General features: G+C 48.1%; 1 protein-coding gene across 1 annotated transcript in view; it reads left to right on the plus strand.

Annotated features, from left to right (window-relative positions):
• FAM227A (family with sequence similarity 227 member A) overlaps positions 1-24,169 on the plus strand; it is a 73,691-nt gene that overhangs the window by 23,437 nt on the left and 26,085 nt on the right. Inside the window, exons 7-11 of the mRNA XM_025398675.1 lie at positions 2,960-3,061; positions 3,553-3,657; positions 5,533-5,656; positions 8,279-8,386; positions 11,253-11,332. Of these exons, the coding sequence (XP_025254460.1) occupies positions 2,960-3,061; positions 3,553-3,657; positions 5,533-5,656; positions 8,279-8,386; positions 11,253-11,332 (519 nt within the window). The remainder of the gene's footprint in view (positions 1-2,959; positions 3,062-3,552; positions 3,658-5,532; positions 5,657-8,278; positions 8,387-11,252; positions 11,333-24,169) is intronic.

Here is a 24,169-nt window from a genome sequence, read left to right on the forward strand (position 1 = left end):
AGCTTTCCACCTGGGCATCAGCCAGTCTCCTCTCTTACCCTCATCTCTACCACTGTGCACCCTTAGGAAGATGTAACTACTGTCTTTCCTGTATCTCTTCCCTTTCCCACTGGCCACTGTCAAGTTCAGGCCCCACAACTTCCTGTCTGGGTTACTGTGCCTTCTGCCCAGCTTGCTGTCTGCCTTGCAGTTCTAATCCCCTCCAATGCATCTTGTACACTGCCACCAGGGATCTTTCTAGAACACCAGTGTCACAGTGTTCTACCCTGTTGAAAATGTCTCAGCACCAGTGCCTTTTCAACCCCCGGTCCAGTTTCAGAACTGCTCCCAGTCCTGGCACCAGGCGTCTCATAGCCTGGCTCCTGCCTGCTCCTTCACCCCTGCACCCGTTGCTTCCTCTGCACAGAAAGCCCTTGGAGCACCCCACATGCATCAAGTGCTTCCACAGCCTGGGCACATGCTTTCCCCCTCTCTGAGGAGCTCTCAGCTCTCCCTTCATCCTGCAGTTATTTTCTTACATCCTATTTTGTTTTGACTCAGAGGGCACAAATGCATGTGTGTGACGTGAGTATATTGCACACTGGTGAGGATTGGGCTTCTGGTGAACCCATTTCCCAAACAGCGAACATTGTACCGACAAGTTATTTTTCAGCCCTCGTCCTCATCATCCTCCTCCTTTTGAGAGTCCCACGTGTCTATTGTTTCCATCTTTATGTCCATGCGTACCCAGTGTTTAGCTCCCACTTGTAAGTGAGAACATGCAGTATTTGGTTTTCTGTTTCTGAGTTAGATCACTTAGGATAGTGCCTCCAGCTCCATCCATGTTGCTGCAAAGGTCACGATATCATTCTTTTTTTATGGCTGCATCATCCAGTTTTTGTTTTGTTTTGTTTTGTTTTTGAGACAGACTCTCACTGTATCGCCCAGGCAGGAGTGGAGTGGTGTGATCTTGGCTCACTGCAACCTCCGCCTCCCAGGTTCAAGAGATTCTCCTGCCTCAGCCTCTCAAGGTCCTGGGATTATAGATGCGCATCACCATGCCTGTCTAATTTTTGTATTTTTAGTACAGACAGGGTTTCACCACATTGGCCAGACTGGTCTCGAACTCCTGACCTCAGGTGATCCCCCCACCTCGGCCTCCCAAAGTGTTGGGATTACAGGCGTGAACCACTGCGTTTGGCCATCCAGTTATTTTTACTCGTAACACTGTCCCAAGACCTGAAAGCGCAGATGAGATGCCCTCTCTGGGCTCCACATCCCCCTGGGATGCCTTGTCCCAGGATTCCTATCACACTGTTGTAAACGTCTCATTATCTGTGAACACCTGGAGGGCAGGGAGTCTACGGCATCATCCTGAGCACCTGTAGGTGCTCAATAAATATTTTTTGAAGAGCTGACATGAAATTCTTTTCGAAAGGAGGGAGGAGTGTGAATGAATAAACAATCAGTAACTAGTATACTCCTGCAACTGTTTCCTGAATGCCTGGCAGTGTTCTAAGCATGTAATAGGAACCACTCATCAAACCTCCACAACAGTCCTTGAGGCGGGGACCATGACCATCTCCATGTGTTGTGTGAAGAAATGGAGCACAGAGAGGTTCAGTAACGTTACTCAAAGTCACACAGCCAATACGTGAAAGAGCTGGATTTGAATCCAAGCAGTCTGGCACTCAAGTCTGTGCTCTTCATCACTCCACTAGACTGCCAGTCTGAAGAAACACGAGGAAAGGTGAGAAAGACAAAGCAAACAGCAGGGCTCAGAGAGCTCCTTGTGAGTGGATGAGGCTCGTTTATCCATGCATGACGATCTTACCTGTGTGGAGGCTGCAGGGGAATGCCACAGGGCCTTTCCCTCTGCATCCCAGAGATGGGAGAACAGGCTGTCTCCAGATGGTAAAGGAAGGGCACCCGTGTGAGTCCGGGACCAGGCTCCTGGCTTGGAACCTCCTGGCCCATGTGAGCTCAGGCAAGAATGCTGACCTTTCAGTCCTTACTTTCCTCTTCTATACAGCAGGATAACTATACTACCTACCACATAGATTGTGGAAAATAGAAGTGAGAGGAGGTGCTAGCCCTGGGGCAGATACAGGAAGCATTCACTAAATGGTACATGTTATTATTACAGTGGGAGCTTTGGAGCCAGGGCAAGGGTGAAGACCCAGTTGTATGACAATGGAAGCTACATACTGCTGCTCTGACCTCACAGATAATTCCATTTCAACTTTAGAATTCCATATGCTTGCTGCTAACTCAGCAGAATCTTAGAGTTCTGTGGTTTATGTTTGCCCAGTAACTGCGTTGGTTGATATTAGTTGCTGTTGACTGAGTGTAGGAGGTGAGAGCTGGAGGTAGTTGGTGTGTGGAGCAGCTGTCCAGAGTCTAGAGTTGTGGGTTCCAATCCTGACTCAGCCACTTGCCACTTTGGTCCTCGGTTTCCTCATCTACGAGATAACAATGTATGCCTCATAAGACTATTATAGGGGTTGGCCGGGTGCGGTGGCTCAAGCCTGTAATCCCAGCACTTTGGGAGGCCAAGACAGGCGGATCACGAGGTCAGGAGATCGAGACCATCCTGGCGAACACGGTGAAACCCCGTCTCTACTAAAAAATACAAAAAAACTAGCCGGGCCAGGTGGCGGCGCCTGTGGTCCCAGCTACTCGGGAGGCTGAGGCAGGAGAATGGCGTGAACCCGGGAGGCGGAGCTTGCAGTGAGCTGAGATCCGGTCACTGCACTCCAGCCTGGGCGACAGAGCCAGACTCCATCTCAAAAAAAAAAAAAAGATAAAAAAAAAGAAGACTATTATAGGGGTTAAATGAGAGTATGTAAAATTACCTGGATAGGGCCTCACTGACAGGTTAGGTGGTTTTTCCGTTCACTCTAAAATACATTGACTCCAGATGGATTTTTTTAAAAAGAATAACAACAATAATAATAATGTGAATTTTATTTTTTTCAAGCGTTTCTGTTCAGGGAGAGAATTAGAGAAATTTCTCTCTTCTCCTTCTCCAAGAGCCATCTGGCTGGACAGCTTTTGGTGGATATTTCATGAGAGGTACCAGGTAAATACAAATCTGCTTGTTTCTCTGCCTTGCTTCAGTCATTCTGCTACAGAACCAATTCCATCCTCTTTGACATGGGCTACAAGCCCTTCTGATCCCATGGAGCACCCCGCAGCCTCACCTGTCACCCGGTCCCCTCCCCACCCATGCCTCAGCCACACACCCTGTGCTTCAGCCATTGTGCAATGCCCTGCGGCTCCCCCAGGCTTTAGGAGCTGGTTGCACGGCTGTCACAGGCAGGGTTGAGAGTAGACCTCAGGACTTCTGGGCCAGCGTTAGGGTGCTGTCTTCAACAGCGCTCTGCCTCTGTGTACGTGCTTTGTAAATCTCATCCCCAAAAATGAACACGTTATTTCATAAAGCAAACGAGGCTAAATATCTTGAGAATAAGATTGTTGGAAATGAAAGCAATACTGACTTTAAAATCCCAGCCCCTCAGTTGTTTCAGCAAGGGATTTTAGTAATTCCTTTTTCTTTTCTATTCCTGGCAGCCAAACAAGGAGCTCCAGAATAATCTGTTCGACCGGATAGCCCAGCACTACGCCTTACTTTTGTTTCGTGTACCCAAGTCCCACTATGAAGAGGCGCTCTTAAAAGTGAGCATCAGCCACTGTCTAGAAAAAAAGTCACATTAGATTTCTATTCATTTCTGATGCCAAGAGAATGTCTTAAACATTCTTCACATAAGGGAGTAATTACTAAATCGTGATAATCCATACACTGACTTGCAATGTAGAAGTTACAAAAATACAGTAGAGCTATTTATACTGATTGGAAGATGCAATGATATATTTAAGTGAAAAAGCAATTTATACAACATATATATATATATATATATATATATATATATATATGCCTATGAATAGAAAAAAAAAACCCTGAAAAATATTTACCAAACTCTTAGCAATGCTTATCACTGGGAAGTGAAGTTATAAGAAACTTTCCTCTTTGGGCATGGTGGCTCACGCCTGTAATCCCAGCACTTTGGAAGGCCAAGGCTTGAGGATCACCTGAGGTCAGGAGTTCAAGACTAGCCTGGCCAACATGGAAAAACCCCGTCTCTAAATTGCAAAAATTAGCCAGGAGTGGTGGCGGGCGCCTGTAATCCCAGCTATTCGGGAGACTGAGGCAGGGTTCACGTGAACCCGGGAGGCGGAGGTTGCAGTGAGCCGAGATCGCGGCACTGCACTCCAGCCTGGGCAACAGAGCGAGACTCTGTCTCAAAAAAAAAAGAAACTTTCTCTTTCCATTTTATTATTTATTTTGAGACAGAGTCTCGCTCTGTCACCCAGGCTGGAGTGCAGTAGCATGATCTCGACTCACTGCAACTTCCAATTCCTGGGTTCAAGCAATTCTCCTGCCTCAGCCTTCTGAATAGCTGGGATTACAGGTGCGTACCACCATACCCAGCTAATTTTTGTGTTTTTAGTAGAGATAGGGTTTCACCATGTTGGCCAGGCTGATCTCGAACTCCTGATTTCAAGTGATCCGCCTGCCTCGGCTTCCCAAAGTGCTGGGATTACAGGCATGAGCCACTGTGCCCATCCTCCCTTTCCATATTATATTTTTCTGTAGTATTTAAATAAGCATATAATTTTAAATTTTAAAATGTGACTATACATATATACTTTTTATATGGGTATATATATATAGGTGTATGTACTAAAAGGATTGCTAGAAGAAAATATAAGTGAATACTTACATGATTTAGGGATGAAGAAGGACTTCCTTTGTTTTCTTTCCTCTAGAAACAATGTCTGGCTTTGTTGCCAACGTGGGGCAATCATAACTCACTGTAGTCTCAAATTTCTGGGCCTGAACTACCCCCCTACCTCAGCCTTCTGAGTAGCTAGGACTACAGGCATGCGCCACCACACCTAGCTAATCCTTTTTTTTTTTTTTTTGAGACAGAATCTCTCTGTCGCCCAGGCTAGAGTGTAATGGCACAGTCTGGGCTCACTGCAACCTCCGCCTTCTTGGTTGAAGCGATTCTCCTGCCTCAGCCTCCTCCCAGGTAACTGGGATTATAGGCATGCACCACCACACCCAGCTAATTTTTTCTTTTTGGTATTTTTAGTAGAGACAGGGTTTCACCATGTTGGCCAGGCTGGTCTCGAACTCCTGACCTTAGGTGATCCACCCGCCTCAGCCTCCCAAAGCGTTGGGATTACAGGCGTGAGCCACCACGCCCAGCCCCATTTTACTTCTTAGATTGTGTAGATTAAAGAGTATGGCCAAGTGCAGTGGTACACACCTATATTCCCAGCTACTCAGAAGGCTGAGGCAACAGGATTAGAGGATCACTTCAGCCAGGAGTTCAAATCCAGCCTGGGCAACACAGTGAGAACCTTGTCTCTAAACAACAACGACAAAAACTGTATATAAAAAAAGAAAGTCCTTCCTCATCCCCAAATCACGTAAGCCAGGGTGGAAATGCTGAGAACATTGCCTGAGCTCTGCTTGCTCCGCAGAGGCTGCCATCACTTCTGAGCAAAGCCATGTACACCAGCTTCTGTTGCTGCTTCCCACAGTCCTGGTTCAACACACACGAATTCAAGTCTGACATCTGTAACACAATGAGCCTGTGGATTTCAGGTGAGCGGTGACTTTTTTCCACCGGGGAAAGCGATTCTGGAAAAATGTTTTCCACTGGTACCTAGGTATGTCATTGTTTGCTTTGACACCCTTCATCAAGGCATTCTCTCTTTTCTCTCCTTAACATTAAAGAGAGCAAAGTATGTATGTGGTTGGAGCCCCAAGGAATACAAATTTTCCTGCTTCCTCAAAACAGTTCTGAGACATCCCTTCCTAATCCCTTTTTTTTTTTTTTTTTCTCCCTGAGATGGAGTCTCTCTTTGTCACCCAGGCTGAAGTGCAATGGTGCGATCTCAGCTCACTGCAACCTCCGCCTCCCAGATTCAAGTGATTCTGCTGCCTCACCCTCCTGAGTAGCCGGGATTACAGGCATGCACCACCACGCCCAGCTAATTTTTGTATTTGTAGTAGAGATGGGGTTTCACCATATTGGTCAGACTGGTCTCAAGCTCCTGATCTTGTGATCCACCCGCCTCAGCCTCCCAAAGTGCTAGGATTATAGGCATGAGCCACAGCGCCCAGCCCTTAGTCCCCTTTTTGTGCTCAGCTACATCTACAGGGAGTGAAGGGCCATATCCTAACAAGATAGCAAAGTTTCAGCACGGCCCTGTTAGTTAACCGTGTGCTGTGGGCTGATGCACGCAGGACTCAGGAACCCAAAAGCAGTATGTGAGTTTAGATCATCCCACCCTGCCACCCTCCATGTGACCCCCCACTGGGCAATCATGTGTCCCTCCCTCCAGCACACACAGGAGCAGCTTGATACCTGCTTTATCAACCACCTCCCAGTCCCCTCCCCCGATCTCAACCTTGACATTTTCTAAGTTCGTTAAAAGCTGCCATGTATCGAAAGGTTCCTGTGTACTAGGTGCTGTGCTAAGTAAGCACTTTTCACATCTCCTATTGTGTTGTGGCTTCCTAAGATCACCCCCACGTTAGAAGATTTGCTAGAAGAACTCACGGGTCTCCATATGTAAGTGTAGTCTTGCTATGATTTATTACAAGAATGTAGTAAGGAAATAGAGCTGGATTATAAGGGAAAAAGGTAGAGTTTGGAGGAATCCATATGCAGACTTCCTTATGCCCCCTCCCTCCCATAAGGAGTCATACAGAACCCACTCATCCCCCTACAACGAAAAGCTAGCAACATGTGTGTGTTGCTTCTGCCCAGGGAAGCCTATTAGACCTGGAGTGCTCAAAGTTTTCACTGGGATAGTCACATAGACACCTCTGTCTGTCACGTACCACAATTCCAGGACGGCAGGTGTTCAGCATAAGCCACGTTGTTTGTACCAACAGTATAGGTGCAACGAGCCGCTCTTCTTCCATTAGAGAGAGTTTTATATCAGTGGAATAAACTGTTTACTAGCCAGGTTCCCAGAGGCCAGCCAAGGCATCCTCGCAAGCAGGCCTTTCTGAGGATAGCAGTCTCAGGCCTGCTGTCTTAACTCTTTTCTGCACACCCATTTAATCTTCTTCTTTTTTTTTTTTTTGAAATGGAGTTTCACTCTTGTTGCCCATGCTGGAGTGCAATGGCACGATCTCGGCTCACTGCAGCCTCTGCCTCCAGGGATCAAGTAATTCTCCAGCCTCAGCCTCCCGAGTAGATGGGATTACAGGTGCACACCATCACGCCTGGCTAATTTTTGTGTTTTTAGTAGAGATGGGGTCTCACCATGTTGGTCAGGCTGGTCTCGAACTCCTGACCTCAGGTGATCCACCCGCCTCAGCCTCCCAAAGTGCTGGGATTACAGGTGTGAGCCACTGCACAGGTGTTCATTCCAGGGCTGTGCCACTCCAAAGCTGGGTCTTTGACCATTATGCCACCCTGCCTCCCATTTTCTGACTGTCTTCTCTTCTTGCTGTTCCATCTTGCTATTCCCTTTAACATCCAAGGCTGCACCTCCTTACCCCAGTTTATCCCCTGTATAAATAAACCCCCCGTCCACTTTGTCCAGCGGAGCCAGCAGCTTTGCATAGTGGCTCAAATGTCTCAAGTAATCCTTGGAAGCATCACTGCCAAACATATAGAGAGAAACCATTTCTGGCACTAAGCTAAGTGTGATCATGTTAAACAAACATTTACTAAGCACCTATTGTATTTATTATGTGCCAGACCTAGAGCCCTAGAGGTATAAAGATGAAGAAGACCCAGCCCCTGTTCTCAGGGAACTCGTGGTCTAGCCAGAACAGGGGACATGGAAAACAAATAACTATGATGTCTTCACATTTGCAAAGCATGTCAGGGACTCGCACACCTGTGTGTTCTGACCCTTACACCCAGCCGACAGGTAGGGCAAGGTCATCATCCCCGTGTTCCGGATGAGGAAGCCTCTAGAGAGGAAGTGACTCACCCAAGGCCACCAGGCTGGTATGGGGCAGGGCTAACACTGGAAGCCCAGCCTCCCAGGAACCAGCAGGGGCTCCCCAGGCCTCTTTTGCAGAAGCATCCATTCTCACTCTTTTTTAAATTTCTTTTTAAATAGAGACGGAGTCCCACTATGTTGCCCAGGCTGGTCTCCTGTGCTCAAGCGACCTCCCACCTTGGCTTCTCAAAGTTCTGGGATTACGGGCGTGATCCACTGTGCCTGGCCCCATTCTCACTCTTGCCTCCTCCCTTAGGCACCTATCCTAGCCCACAGAGCTATGACAGCTGGAACTACTCAGAACTAGACCCAGAGCGATTCCGCAGAGAAGAATTAATGTTACACAGAAGAAGACTGATAAAGGGTAAGTTAGCAGTTACAGCCTCCTGCCTTCTTTGCCACTGCCATACCCAACCACTATCTAACTGAGGGAGGAGAGGCCTTGGCATTGTTGTCCTCTGGTCAGGTTCTCTCTTGGGTACCCCCAAACTAGCCACCAAAATTCTTTGTGCTTGTGGACTGTAGTGTACAACATAACCATTGGGAGGCAGGGGATGGAATTTTGTATTGGAATAGTGGATGCCAGATGATGAGTGTCTACCTATGTGCAAGGCACTGTGATGAGCTCTCTGCCTCTTTTTTTTTTTTTTTTTTTTTTTTGGAGATAGAGTCTCACTCTGTCACCCAGGCTGGAGTGCGGTGGCGTGATCTCGGCTTACTGCAACCTCCGCCTCCCGGGTTCAAGCAATTCTCCTGCCTCATCCTCCCGAGTAGCTGGGATTATAGGCACCCGCCACCAAGCCCAGCTAATTTTTGTATTTTTAGTAGAGATGGGGTTTCCCCATGTTGGCTGGGCTGGTCTTGAACTCCTGACCTCAAATGATCCACCTGCCTCGGCCTCCCAAAGTGCTGGGATTACAGACGTGAGCCCCCGTGCCTGGCCAGCCCATTTTATTTAATCCTCACGACAGCCTGCTGAAGTCCACACTAAATCCAATTCACAGATGAGGAAACTAAAGCTCAGAGAAGCGACTTGTCCAAGGTCAGCTTTTCTGTTGCACTCAGCAGACACATGATGAGCTCTGGGTGCCAGGTACTCTGCTCAGCACTGGGAACACGGTGGTGGTAGCAAGCCCAGTCCCTCTGTTGCAGGGCCAAGGAACCCCAGAATTGGGGCTTCTGCCTGGAAAGGTTCAAGGCGTTGCCCAGGAAGGAATTCAAGGATGAGCTGGGGGTAGAACAAAGTGTCTCACCTTGACTATGGCAGCCCTCTGACTGCTTCTGCAGAGTAGGGCTACCCCATAAGCAGTGTGTTGAGAACAAGAGCTCAGGGCCAGTTCTGCAGGCTCATTTATACCCATGTTTAATTACAGGCAAATTAAGGGGCAGGTTATTCAGAAATTTCTGGAAAAAGGGGTGGTAAATTCCAGGTCCGGTCATTGCTAGGGAATGATAAACTGACTTGACGCCTGGTGGGCATGTCTTAGGGAGCTAGTCTTCAATTAGGTCTGGAGTAGAGTTCCACCTCCAACCTCACCTCCTTATGATCTAGTGGGAAATTCAGGCCACACAATTGTCCTGCAAGGGATTGGGCACTGCACTGGAGGGATTCAGTCCAGCCCTGAGAAGGCCAGTACATGGCGTTTGAGTTGAGATTCGAAGGATGTGTTGGTCCAAGGACCTGCAGCGTCAGTATCTCTCCAAATCTACTGACTCCGACTCTGCAGTTGATCAGGAGGACTTCCAGTGACCTCGAAGCACGTTCTAGTTTGAGAAGCCCTGGTTTAGGGCACAAAGGAAGAGAATACCTGAAACCCTTGGAGCAGAGCACGGTGGTGGTTACTAGCTGGAGATGATAAGCTGGCACTCACTCAGGGCCAGACGCTTTTTGGGTTTTTTTTGAGACAGACTCTCGCTCTGTCGCCCAGGCTGGAGTGCAATGGCATGATCTCGGCTCACTGCAACCTCCGCCTCCCAGGTTCAGGTGATCCTCGTGCCTCAGCCTCCCAACACTTTTACCTGTTAGCTCTCTAAGCATTTCTATTTCTTGATCCCTTCATAGATATGATTTCCCAGTAGTCATCATGCACACTCAGGGAGTTTCTTTTTCCTCTTCTTTTCTTTTCCTTCCTTCCTTCCTTCCTTTCTTTCTTTTTCTTTTTTTTTTTTTTTTTAGACAGAGTCTTTCTATGTCACCCGGGCTGGAGTGCAGCGGCGTGATCTCGGCTCACTGCAACCTCTGCCTTCCGGTTCAAGCGATTCTCGAGCCTCAGCCTCCTGAGTAGCTGGGATTACAGGCATGCGCCACCACACCCGGCTAATTTTTGTATTTTTAGTACAAAAATACAGGGTGAGACAGGGTTTCACCGTGTTGCCCAGGCTAGTCTCAAACTCCTGAGCTCAAGCAATCTGCCCACCTTGGCCTCCCAAAGTGCTGGGATTATAGGCGTGAGCCACCGTGCCCGGCCGACTCAGGGAGTTTTTTCAAAGTGAAGAAAAACCTAACCCATAAATTGTGTGAGTTTAATGACATTTTAATGAATATTAAATTTAACAGCTATGAATTTGATAGATTGTTTCTTAAGCATTTAAGCATTTTAATTTTGCAGAGCTCCAAATTGGTTTTTCTTCTGAAGCCAGTCCTTTTTTTCCTATGGGTTGAGTGTCTACCCTATGCACAGGGCTGTGTATACATTATTATTATTATTATTTTTTTTTTGAGACGGAGTCTTGCTGTGTCACCCAGGCTGGAGTGCAGTGGCGCGATCTCGGCTCACTGCAATCTCCGCCTCCCGAGTTCACGCCATTCTCCTGCCTCAGCCTCCCGAGTAGCTGGGACTACAGGAGCCCACCACCATGCCCGGCTAATTTTTTGTATTGTTTTTTTTAGTAGAGACGGAGTTTCACCATGTTCGCCAGGATGGTCTCGATCTCCTGACTTCGTGATCCACCCACGAAGTCAGGCTTCCCAAAGTGCTGGGATTGCAGGCGTGAGCCACCTTGCCCAGCCCGGTGCATACATTATTTCCTTTAATTGGTGCATTTGCCCTAGAGGGAGATACTGTGCACAGTCTAACAGGATCAGGGTTGGGTAACTTGCCCAGCAGGTGGAGTCAACAGACTTTCTGGGTGTCACTCTCTCCAGAAAGGAGGCTGTTTCAAGCTCCTGGGCTGCAATCTTCATTGCCCCATGACAAGAGGAACTAATAACAGCTTTTTCCCTTCTATAGGGAGAGAGTTTTCTTTGTTTGCTGGTACGAGAGCCTTCTCCCAGAAGCCAGGCCAGAGCAGGAAATTCTGCCACCCTCAGGTAAGTGGGGAGGCACAGACCGGGACCCCTTGGGGCCCCATAAGCTTCAGAAACCCTGGGTTCTTCTGGAGCATCAGTGGCCTCCTGTTAGTTGCACATCTCTGTACCCCTTGCCCAGGTCTACCCCATCTTCTAAGTGAGGAGCCCCGGGAGGCTCCTCACTTGGGTGGGTAAGTGGGTGGGTAAGTGGCGCACTAAGTGGGTAAGTGGCGCACTAAGGCGCATTCACAGAAATGTAGCGATTGAGAAGAGAAAGGGAAGGAACCAGGTTTTCAGTGTAGGCTGCAGTGCAAGATGCTTTTACTTATTTTTTTCTCCACTAATCCTCATGGCAAACCTGAAACCTAACAGTCATCCCTGATACCTACTTTATCCTCTGCCCTATTGATGTTCCTTCTGACGTACCTCCCAGAACCACCTGTTTCTCACTATTCCACTCCCACCACCCTAGTTTGAGTTCCCATCACTACTGCAGTAGGCACCTAACTGGTCTCCCTCAGGTTCTCAGATACTTCTAGGGCCATCTTTTCAAAGTGCAAAGCTAAGTACATCATCCCATCACCACCTGACTCTATCCTATCCCCCGACCCTAAAAACCCTACTTTCAGGCCAGGCACAGTGACTCACGCCTGTAATCCCAATACTTTGGGAGCCCGAGGCAGGCAGATCACTTGAGGCCAGGAGTCCAAGACCAGCCTGGTCCACATGGTGAAACCCCGTCTCTACTAAGAATACAAAAATTAGCCAGGCTTGGTGGCACACACCTGTAGTCCCAGCTACTCAGGAGGCTGAGGCACAAGAATTGCTTGAACCCGGGAGGCAGAGGTTGCAGAGAGTTGAGGTCACACCACTGCACTCCAGCCTGGGTGACAGAGCAAGACTCTGTCTCAAAAAAAAAAAAAAAGTCCTACTTCTAGCCGATAACACTACACCCTCCACACCCCAGAATGCTTCCTCTGGCCTTTAGAGTAGACTGACTTGCACAGCCTTGCTCATCTAGCTCAACCCCTTCTCCACCCTCCTGGGCTCTCAGGGGTCCTGCCACGGGGGACTTCTTTCAGTTCCTTGTATACCACACTCCCTTCCTGTATGTGGCCTCTGTACCTCCTGTTCTTCTTGTCCCAGGTAAGCTCCCATCACCACTGCCATTGTCACTGTCAGCATTTCCTCCGAACTCCCAAGTCCAGAGACATTGAAAGCATGCAGTTAACCAAATGCCACAAATAAAGGCCTTTTTTTTTTTTTTTCTTTTTCTGAAGAACTGGAAAAAAAAATCCAGGGCAGGGTTTAGCAAACTATGAATCAGACCTTTCACTGCCTGTTTTTGAAAATAAAGCTTTATTGGCGCACAGCCATGGCCATTCATTTACTATTGTCTACAACTACCTTTGCACTGAAACAGCAGAGTTGAATACTTGCAATAAAGACTTTATGACCTGGAAAGCCAAATATTTGTCATGTGGCTTTTTGCAGAAAAAGTTTGCCAACCCCTGGTCTAAGAGATATATAGTCATCCTTCCATCTCAATTCAGATTCTTGTAGGGAGGGAAAAAAACCTTTTATCTACCCTCTTAGGCAAAGTGTATGGATCCCTACAAGTTAAACTGACAAAAGACAGACAGTTTAACAGGAAAAAGGCATTCAAATTTTATTTGATGTTCATATTTTTACATGACACAGGACTTCATTGGAAAAAAGTGTAAACCTCAAGGAAGTGGCTAGGTCTGATAGTTCACATACCACCCTAACAAAGAGCAGTTAATTGTGGAGATGTGACAAGACAAAGGAAAAGAGGTTTGGGCTTCCAGGGATGGTAAATTGTGGGAAGGTAAATATATGGGAGAAACTAATGGAAGATAAGGATTCAATATATATATCAATAAGATTTGTATATGCAGATTCAAGGGTGCTATCTCCAGTGATAAGTTGTCTCTTCTCCCTGATACTGGAGATGGGAAGCAGGGACACCTTCACAAAGGAAAATTTATGCTCTGCTTTTAGATGGAAAGTGGAATTTTAAAGAGATTTCCTGCATCTGCTGTTTTTCAATTGCCTTCAGCTCAAAATAATTCTTATGCAAAGTGGCCTATTTTGGGATGACAGATTCTGACCCCCTTCACTCTCATCCTCAGGGTCAGCGTTCTGCCCCTCTGGGCTGGATGAGGATCCTTGTTATACAGACCAATGTCCCTTTCCTTCAGAGCACTCATGTAATTATTTGGTTATTACTGTGATCATGGCTGTTTCACCCCCGCCCCAATCTTTTTTTTTAATTGGTTTATTCTTTTAGAGACAGGGTCTCACTCTGTTGCCCAGGCCAGAGTGCTGTGGTGTGATCATAGCTCACTGCAGCCTCAACCTCCTGGATTCAAGTGATCCTACTGCCTTAACCTCCTGAGTAGCTGGAACATGTCACCATGAATTTTTAGTAGAGGTGGGTGGTCTTGAACTTCTAGCTCAAGCAGTCTTCCCACCTCAGCCTCCTGAAGCACTTCAATTATAGGTGTGAGCCACCAGGCCCAGCCTCCCCGCTAATCTTTACACCCTAGGAGAACATTCCCACTTCTAGTACCTGAATGCCCCATTTCTAATACATACTTCCTTAATAAATGGCATTAGAGACTACATTCATTAAGACAGCCTCCTCTGGCTGGGTGCAGAAGCTCAGCCTATAATCCCAGCACTTTGGGAGTCTGAGGTGGGCGGATCACAAGGTCAGGAGATCGAGACCATCTTGGCTAGCACAGTGAAACCCCATCTCTACTAAAAATACAAAAATTAGCCAGGTGTGGTGGCACACACCTGTAGTCCTAGCTACTGGGGAGGCTGAGGCAGGAGAATTGCTCTAATCTGGGAGGCGGAGGTTGCAGTGAGCTGAGATCGTGCCCCTGCACTCCAGCCTGGGCAACAGAGCAAGACTCTGTCTAAAAAAAAAAAAAAAAATATATATATATATATATATATATATATATATATATATATTCTCACAGGTTCAGATTCTAGCTGTGTGGCCTCAGGCAAGTTATTTGACTTCCCTAAGACTTTGTTTCTACAGGTATAAAATAGGTACAACAACCATGGTGCCTTCTTGCAGACATTCTGAAGACTGTGCGACCCCATAGCTCAGAAGGGCACTCAGTGCTGCCTGGCCACACCACTGTACTGCCCTAGCATGCCCAGGTTCTCCCACCTTCAAAACACTTCCCCTGCAGGGCGTCCTTCCCCACCTGCCCTCCCCCCCAGCACCACCCAGGGAAGGTCTTCACTGAGAAATCACGAGCAGTCAGCAGGAAGGCCCGTGCCTTCCCACCACCAAGACATCCTGCCCCGCTCTGCACCCTCGCCGTCTGCCATCTCTGTGCCTACGGAGAGGCCCTGCTCCCCTCCCGGCTCAGTCCCCAACCTGCGTTCTGAACCTCGGCCTTCTCGGCTTCCCAAGGAGAGATGCCCTTAGCGCCCCTCTTTCGTGCATCCTCATTTCCTCCCATTCTGTGGGGCCATTCCTGTCACTGAACAGCAGTGCTTTCAGCATCTCTTATCTCGACTCCACATCACCATCTTCTGCTCCCTTTCACTCCAGAACTTCTTTTTTTATGAGACGGAGTTTCACTCTTTTTTTTTTTTTTGAGACGGAGTCTCGCTCTGTCGCCCAGGCTGGAGTGCAGTGGCTGGATCTCAGCTCACTGCAAGCTCCGCCTCCCGGGTTCACGCCATTCTCCTGCCTCAGCTTCCTGAGTAGCTGGGACTACAGGTGCCCGCCACCTCGCCTGGCTAGTTTTTTTTTTTTTTGTATTTTTTAGTAGAGACGGGGTTTCACCGGGTTAGCCAGGATGGTCTCGATCTCCTGACCTCGTGATCCGCCTGATGAGATGGAGTTTCACTCTTATAGCCCAGACTGGAGTGCAGTGGCGCAATCTTGGCCCACTGCAACCTCCGCCTTCTGGTTTCAAGCGATTCTCCTGCCTCAGCTTCCTGAGTAGCTGGGATTACAGGCTTGTGCCACCATGCCCGGCTAACTTTTTTTGTATTTTTAGCAGAGACAGGGTTTCACCATGTTGGCCAGGCTAGCCTCGAACTCCTGACCTCAGGCGATCCACCCACCTCGGCCTCCCAAAGTGCTGGGATTACAGGCGTGAGCCACCACACCCGGCCCAGAACTTCTTGAAAGATGCCTCTGTAACCCCATCTCTGCCTGGCTACTCCTGTCAGGTTCCTACCCTCGGCAGCCACTGCAGCTGCTCTTGGCAACAGCGTGGGGACGCCACTGGCTTGGACTGAGTCACTCCTCTAACCTGTTTGGTGTGGTTGGCCACTCCCATCTTCTGGAGACGCTTTGTTCTCTTGGCTTCTTTGTTGCTAGACTTTTGACAGTGTCTGCCTTCCTCACTGGCTGACCCCTCTCCATCTTCTCTGCCAGCTCCCTGTCCTGTCAGTCTACTCTTTCCCAAGCCCCCTTCCTTACTATATCTACATATTCTCCCTGGGTGGCCTCATCTGGTCTGGTAGCTTCAAATACCGCCCACACGCCAGTGACCCACCTTCGTCCTGGCCTCTCCCGGAACTTGCACTGGTCTGTCCACCAGCCCTCTCAGCCACACCAGGAGGATCTGAGACTTAGCCAGGTGAGGAAAGCACCTGACTCCTAGCCCCCGATGTTCTCTCTTGCCGGGCTGAGTGCAGCAGCTGCCACCTAGGCTCCTTTCTTTTACTTGTAGCCCCAACCCAGCCTCCACACAGTGACCAGAGTAGTAACCTTTTACAGGTATACATCAGATGGGGTCATTCCTGCTTGAAACCTCCAATAACTTCTTCATTGCATCTGGAATAAAATCCAGTCTCGTTCACCTGACTTGCAGTGCGGTAGAGAATCAGGCCCCCCGAATCCAGGCGCCTGGCACCCATTCCCTCCCGCAGCACCAGGCACTGGACTTCCTTCTGCCTCTTGGATGTGCCAGGTCTATGCCTGGTTGGGCCTTTGCACTCGCTGTCCTCTTTGCCTGGAATCTGCTTTCCTCAGGGATCCAGAGGAGAAAGCTGGCTCCTCCTTGTCCCTCAGATGCCAGGTTCACTGTCATTGCCCTAGAGAAGCTGTCCCTGACGGCCAGCCACTGGCTTCCCATCACCTGTCTCACTCTCTGTACAGTACTTATCTTCCTGTTGGGTTGATGTGTTGTTTGGAGTTTGTCTCCCTCTCTTAGAGGTAAACTCTGTCCAGGCGAGGTGGCTCAAGCCTGTAATCCCAGCACTTTGGGAGGCCCAGGCAGGAGGATCACTTGAGGTCGGGAGTTTGAGACCAGCCTGGCCAACACGATGAAACCCCATCTCTACTAAAAATACATAAATTAGTTGGGCGTGGTGGCGTGTGCCTATAATCCCAGCTACGGGGGAGGCTGAGGCAGGAGAATTGCTTGAACCAGGGGGCAGAAGTTGCAGTGAGCTGAGGTTGCAGTGAGCTGAGATCGTGCCACTGCACTCCAGCCTGGGCAACAGTTATTGCTGTTCTCTCTCTTTTACCTCCTAGAACAGACCTAACACAAAGAAGACACTTAACAAATATTTCTGGACTTTGTGAACGAGGTCATCTATGTAAACTTTGGCCCTGTGCTTAGCATATGACGGTACTCTGTAAACATCAGTTCCCAAAAAGTGCAGATGACGCAGGTACTGCAGAGGGACAGCCAGCACTCAGAGACCAAGACCAAAATATTATTCAGTGTTTGGGTACCGCCTGTCACAGCGGCTTGAAACAAGCGTGTGTTCTTTGTACTGAAATACGTAAACTCTCTGACAGTTATTTCAGGAACCTAGTTAAGAGATTCCATTTACTGCCCCCAAAATAGAAATAATCAAAAACTCTGGAACCTTAAGCACAGCTGCAGTTTTAATGGGCAAACCAGGATAGAGGGAGTAATTGGGTTTTGTGGTGGAGATAGAGCCTCTCTTGTCAAGAGCAGACACGTTTTCCCATCTGCTCAATGAAAGAGCTGGCTGTGTTCAAAATATGCTTTTCAATGGCAATAGTCTGTCTGAGAGTCCACAATTCAGGGGAATGAATTGCAATTACTTTCCGTCTCTTACCTGCTGTCTGCCCTTCGCTTGTTTAAGTGTTAGGGATTTGCACAGTGGAAATGAAAAAGTATCTAACCACAGAGCTGGCTCCTGCTATGAGACCCAGCTATAAATTAGGACACCTATTAGAGACTGAGTCATTTGTTCATTTAATAAGTATTTTTAAAGATAGAAAAGTTTTAGGAAATGGAATCTGAGGGAGAAAATGATAGGGAGAGAGAACACCAGAGAGATGAAAAGAGCAGCAGGCAGGATCTTCTCCTCTGCCTCTCTTTGTACAGTGGCTCAGCTCTGCATCACCCTTTCCTAGCTCCCCATGTCCTAAACCTGGAGAAGTGGTATATAGTGGAGAGACCAGACTATCAAATTAGGCATGGATTAGAATCCTAGCTCTTAACCTGGCCAACATGGTGAAACCCTGTCTCTACTAAAAACACAAAAAGTAGACGGGCGTAGTGCCACGCACCTGTGGTCCCAGCTACTTGGGGGACTGAGGCATGAGAATTGCTTGAACCCAGGAGGCAGAGGTTGCAGTGAGCTGCACTCCACTACTGCACTCCAGCCTGGGCAGCAGAGCGAGACCCTGTCTCAAAAAAAAATAAAGAATTCTAGCTCTTACATGAGTCATTTCATCTCCCTGAACCTCAGTTTTCTTATCAGTAAAATGGGTACCTAAAGAAATCAGTCACAATGTGGGCATTAAATGTGATCTTATACGCAAGCACTCAACAAACAGCATAGCACAGAGTAAGAGCTCAATAAACATTAGCTCTTATCATCTTATACAAGGGTGGTACCTAGAGAAACACAGCTGGAGATTAAGAAAAAGGATGTCGCCGGGCGCGGTGGCTCAAGCCTGTAATCCCAGCACTTTGGGAGGCCGAGATGGGCGGATCACGAGGTCAGGAGATCGAGACCATCCTGGCTAACACGGTGAAACCCCGTCTCTACTAAGAAATACAAAAAATAGCCGGGCGAGGTGGCAGCGCCTGTAGTCCCAGCTACTCGGGAGGCTGAGGCCGGAGAATGGCGTGAACCTGGGAGGCAGAGCTTGCAGTGAGCTGAGATCCAGCCACTGCACTCCAGCCTGGGCGACAGCGCGAGACTCCGTCTCAAAAAAAAAAAAAAAAAAAAAAAAAAAAAAAAAAAGAAAAAGGATGTCTTTGAGCCAGGAAGGCATACGTTTCAGGGACTCCCAGCATCTGTGAAACCCAGTTGTACACACCTTCCCCCATTATATATGTCAGGTGCAAACACATAGTATCAGGATCCTGAGCTTTGTCTCTGGGAAGATGAGGAGATGGCTAGAAACTGCATTGTCAGGGTCCAAGGACATCCCTGGGCTGGGACCTTGGACCTAGGTCCTTGCAGGGGGGAAAACAAACGAACAAACATTTTGGGGGACTAAGGTGGGAGGATGGCTTGAGCCCAGGAGTTTGAGACCAACCTGGGCAACATAGTGAGATCCCCTGTCTGTACCAAAAATATAAATATTTTTAATTAGCCAGGTGTGGTGGTACATGCCTGTGGACCCAGCTCCTCAGGAGGCTGAGGCAAAAGATTTTTTTTTTTTTTGGTAGAGTTTTTGTAGAGCCAAAAAAAAAAAAAAAAAAACAGTGAAGGAAGGCTTCTGTAAGGAGGAATCATCATCATAGTTCTCAGTTGCAAACCATAGAATCCACTCCAGCTAGTTTAAGCAGAAAGAAATGCATTAAAGGCGCACAGCTCCCCTGGAAGACCCTCTGTGTTAGCTTCAGAGGCCATGCTACCAAGAATGATGCCCAAACCATAGTGCCTCTGCCAAGGTGTGCCACTGTGTGCCAGTATGACTGAGGACTGGATGTTAAAAGTTCTACTCTGCTCCTTGAAAAACCAGTTGCTCCTGTTAACAGCCTCTCTAAAAACTGGAGTCCACATGCTTCCCATTTCCTCCCCATTGCTCATTTCCATCTTGAAGTCTCAGGCAGGGGCGGTGTATCTGCAGGTAGAGCCTAGGTGAAATATCTGCACGCCAGCTGCAACTTAAGTCTTTTACCTTGGGAATGGGTCTCACATATGTGAAGAAAAAAAATCACACATGTAACAAGTAATGACCCCAGAAGATGCCATTTGAGCTGAGAACCAAGAGATGAGGAGTCAGCCATTGGAAGAGTAAATGGCAGAACCTTCCAGGAAGAAGGGACAGCATGTGCAAAGGCCCCGAGGCAGGTAAAAAAGAGCTCGAGTGTTCAGGAAACAGAGAAGGCCAATACTGTACCCCAGAGAGTGAGGAGAAGAGAGGCACAAGCCAAGGCTGGGAGGTAGACAGGGCTGGATGCTGCAGAGTTATAAGCATCATAGAAAGCAACATGAATATGGATATAATTGAAGTGTCTTGAGAACTCATTACATTAGGGATGACATGGTGTGATTTGTATTTTTTAAAGATCACACTGTCTTTTGAATATGGAGGATGTGTTGGAGGGGCACAGAAGACCAGCTGCGAGGCTTCTGTATTTGTCTAAATGACAAATATAGAAGGTGGCAAGAAGCAGACAGACCTGACGCATTGGGAGATGGATCTTTCAACACTTGCTAGTGCGATGGCTTTGGGAGCGGGGAGGAGAAGTGGGGGAAGAAAGGACGGAGTTGAAGGTTGCCTCCCAGGTGTGCAGCTTCAGCATCCGAATGGTGCCATTTACCGAGATGGACAGGGTAGGGTTTGAGTTAGCGGAAAGCTATCAAGAGTTCAACTTTGAACTTGTTAACTTTTTAAGATGCCTATGAAAAGTGCAAATGAAGATAGATGCCAAGTAGGTAGATATACAAGACGGGACTTTGGAGGAGAGGCCTGGCTTACAGAGAGAACAATTTCTACCCAAGCCAAAATTTGGGAACTATGAGTGCATGACCACTGTGGAGCCACAGGCAAAGGCACTGGGGTATGGTACTGGCCTTCTCTGGACTTGGTGCCAGGAGACCTAGGCACCAAGACCTAGGCATCTAGGTGATGCCTCCTATCAGTTACATGCCTTGAGGCAAATCTAGGCCTCCATGTTTTTATCCACAAAATGGGCATCATGACTGGTATTCATTCTTATAGATTCAATCTAGGGGTAACCAAGGTCCCAGAGATTGTCGTTTAGTTATGTCTTGTCAGAATACCTACTAATTTAACCAGAATTTTCCCAAGTTCCACAGCATAGATATAGTCAGTGTCCTTAACAATAATGACTCAGATTTCTCCAGCTCGTGTCCATACCTGCTAATTCCAGGTCTGTGCAGCTGTCTCCCCACCCAGACATTTCTAGGCATCCCTAGATTATATCTCATAGTAGCTCAAATATAGGCTCCCCCTCCAACACTGTACAGTAACAACTGAGCCCTCAGCGTGCTGAATCTGAGCAGCTGGGTGGCCAGGTGGGCCAGAACAGTTCCCTCTCCTCTATGCTGTGGTGGGACAGGGGGTCTTAGAACAGTCTTGGTTTACCCCCAACCCTTATGATAATCACCTTGCCTCATACACCCATGGGGTGGTGGCTGGTCACAACATGAGAGAATGGACAGGAAAGTACTTTTTTTTTTTGAGATGGAGTCTCACCCTGTCACCCAGGCTAGAGTGCAGTAGCGTGATCTCGGCTCACTGCAACCTCTGCCTCCTGGGTTCTAGTGATTCTCCTACTTCAGCCTCCCGAGTAGCTGGGGTTACAGGTGCCCACCGCCACCCCCAGCTAATTTTTTTATTTTTGATAGAGACGGGTTTTCACCATGTTGGTCAGGATGGTCTCAAACTCCTGACCTCGTGATTGGCCCTCCTCAGCCTCCCAAAGTGCTGGGATTACAGGCGTGAGCCACCACGCCCGGCCCAGGAAAGTACTTTCTAAGTGGAAGGGCATGGTCTCTATGGGGAGTCCACCATGTTCAGGGTGTTTTGTTTTGTTTTGTTTTTGAGATGGAGTTTTGCTCTTATTGCCCAGGCTAGAGTGCAATAGCGCAATCTCAGCTCACCGCAACCTCGGCCTCCCATGTTCAAGTTTTCTTTGCATATATCTTCTCTAGTCCTTACATCAGCCCTGCAAGGTGGGTCATTATTACTTCTTATCTTTATTTGACAAAGGAAGTAATAGACTGAGGGGGTGAATGGCTTGCCCCAGGCCACACAGCTGACCTCAGCTGATGTCAGGACACTGTCAGTCTGAGCTCTTTCTGCATCAGCAAGCTGCCTCTCCAGCAAGTAGCAGGGTCTAGTCACTGAAACCCAGGCAAATCCCCTGCACTGTTCTCTGCTCCACTGCAGACCTCTCTGAGGCCTGTTAAGAATGAGCCTGGATGAGCTTGCAGTGAGCTGAGATCCGGCCACTGCACTCCAGCCTGGGCAACAGAGCGAGACTCCGTCTCAAAAAAAAAAAAAAAAAAAGAATGAGCCTTGCCAGGAGTGGTGGCTCAGGCCTGTAATCCTAACATTTTGGGGGACTAAGGTGGGAGGATGGCTTGAGTCCAGGAGTTTGAGACCAACCTGGGCAACATAGTGAGACCCCGTGTCTCTACCAAAAATATGTATATTTTTAATTAGCCAGGTGTGGTGGTACATGCCTGTGGACCCAGCTCCTCAGGAGGCTGAAGCAGAAGATTCACTTGAGCCCGGGAGTTTGAGGCTGCAGTGAGCTGTGATCGTACCACTGCACTACAGCCTGGGTGACAGAGTAAGACACTGTCTCTTTAAAAAAAAAAAGAAAAAAAGACGGCCAGGTGCTGTGGTTCATGCCTGTAATCCCAGCACTTTGGGAGGCCAAGGCGGGCAGAGCACCTGAGGTCAGGAGTTCGACACCAGCCTCGCCAATATGGCGAAACCCCCTCTCTACTAAAATACAAAAAACTAGCTGGGCGTGGTGGCGGGTGCCTGTAGTCCCAGCTGCTCGAGAGGCTGAGACAGGATAATCTCTTGAACCCGGGAAGTGGAGCTTGCAGTGAGCCGAGATCGTGCCATTGCACTCTAGCCTGGGCCACAAGAGTGAAACTCCACCTCAAGAAAAAAAAAAAGAAAGAAAGAAAAGAAAAGAAAAAGAATGAGCACTGATGCTTCATTGAGCCCTGGGAGTGTTTTCCCTGCAACCACCTCAACACTATAAAAATCAGTAGCTTTTGGACAGCCAGCTGCATGATGTCTGGGAAGTCCTTTCTGCTTTCTCCTGCCCATTCAAATATCACATTTCTATAAAAGCGAACGGTTGTTGTTGAGGCTGGTGGACTGCTTGTCTGCCACTTGGTGGGCCATCTGTCTAACATTGCCAACCTCCTACTCATCCTTAAAGACAGAATGCGAGTGTCTTCTCTGCTTGGAAGCCCTCCAGCTCTCGCCCAGACAGAATCCAGCGTTCTGCGCTCTAGCTGCCCGTGATATTCTCCTCATACTGCTTGTGGCCAACTATGAGTTGTTTCCCAATATCTGTTGTCCCCTTCACCTGTGAAAAGAAAACCTCTGATTTTTTGCTGGGCATGTACCTGGCCGAAATAAAGATTGTATTTCCTGGCCTCCCCTACCTCTATGTGCGGCCACATGACTAAGATCTAGTTAATGAGATGTAAGTGGATGTGTTGTGTGGCAGTTTCTGGAAACCTTCCTTAAAAAACAGCTTTATCTCTTTGTCCTTTCCTCCCTCCTGCTGCCTGTAATGTGAATGTGATGGCAGGAGCTCCAGATGCCTCCTTGGACCCTAAGAACAAGGATCTTGCCTGGGCGCGGTGGCTCACACCTGTAATCCCAGCACTTTGAGAAGCCAAGTCGGGCAGATCACCTGAGGTCAGGAGTTTGAGACCAGCCTGGCCAACATGGTGAACATGTTCTCTCCTAAAAATACAAAATTAGCCAGGTGTGGTGGCACACACCTGTAATCCCAGCTACTTGGGAGGCTGAGGCAGGAGTATCACTTGAACCCAGGAGGCGGAGGTTGCAGTGAGCCAAGATCGTGCCATTGTACTCCACCCGGGGCAGCAAGAGCAAAATGCCATCTCAAAAAAAAAAAAAAAAGGAACAAGGGTCTTATTTTATCTTATGAAAGCTGGAACTGTGCACTGGAAGAAGTCAGAGTATGTCCTGGCGCAGTGGCTCATGCCTATAATCCCGGCACTGTGGGAGTCCAAGGCGGGTGGATCACTTGAGGTCAGGAGCTCGAGACCAACCTGGCCAACATGGTGAAAACCCATCTCCAATAAAAGAACAAAAATTAGCTGAGCGTGGTGGCAGACACCTGTCATCCCAGCTACTTGGGAGGCTGAGGTAAGAGAATTGCTTGAACCCAGGAGGCAAAAGTTGCAGTGAGCTGAGATCGTGCCATTACACTCCAGCCTAAGCAACAGAGCAAGATTCCATCTCAAAAAAAAAAAAAAAAAAAGTCAGAATCCCTGAGGACTTAGCACCACCAGTGCTTAGAAACACCATATAAGCCCAGGCTTGCCCGCCTTCAGACTTTTATGTGGGAGAGAAATGTATTTATATTTACTTATTTAAAGACAGAGTTTTGCTCTGTTGCCCAGGCTAGTAGAGTACAGTGGCACAGTCATGGCTCACTGCAGCCCCAACCTTCCAGGCTCAAGCAATCCTCCCACCTCAGCCTCCCAGGTAGCTGGGACTACAGGTACACACCAGCGTGCTTGGCTAATTTTTTTTTTTTTTTTATAGAGACAAGGTCTCACTATGTTGCCCAGGCTGGTGGAAGAGAAATTTCTACCTATTTTGAGCCACTGTTATTTTGAGTCTCTGTCACATTCAAACAGAATCCTAACTTCTTT

Source organism: Theropithecus gelada, chromosome 10 (genome assembly GCF_003255815.1).
Source record: "Theropithecus gelada isolate Dixy chromosome 10, Tgel_1.0, whole genome shotgun sequence".
Lineage (NCBI taxonomy): Eukaryota > Metazoa > Chordata > Mammalia > Primates > Cercopithecidae > Theropithecus > Theropithecus gelada.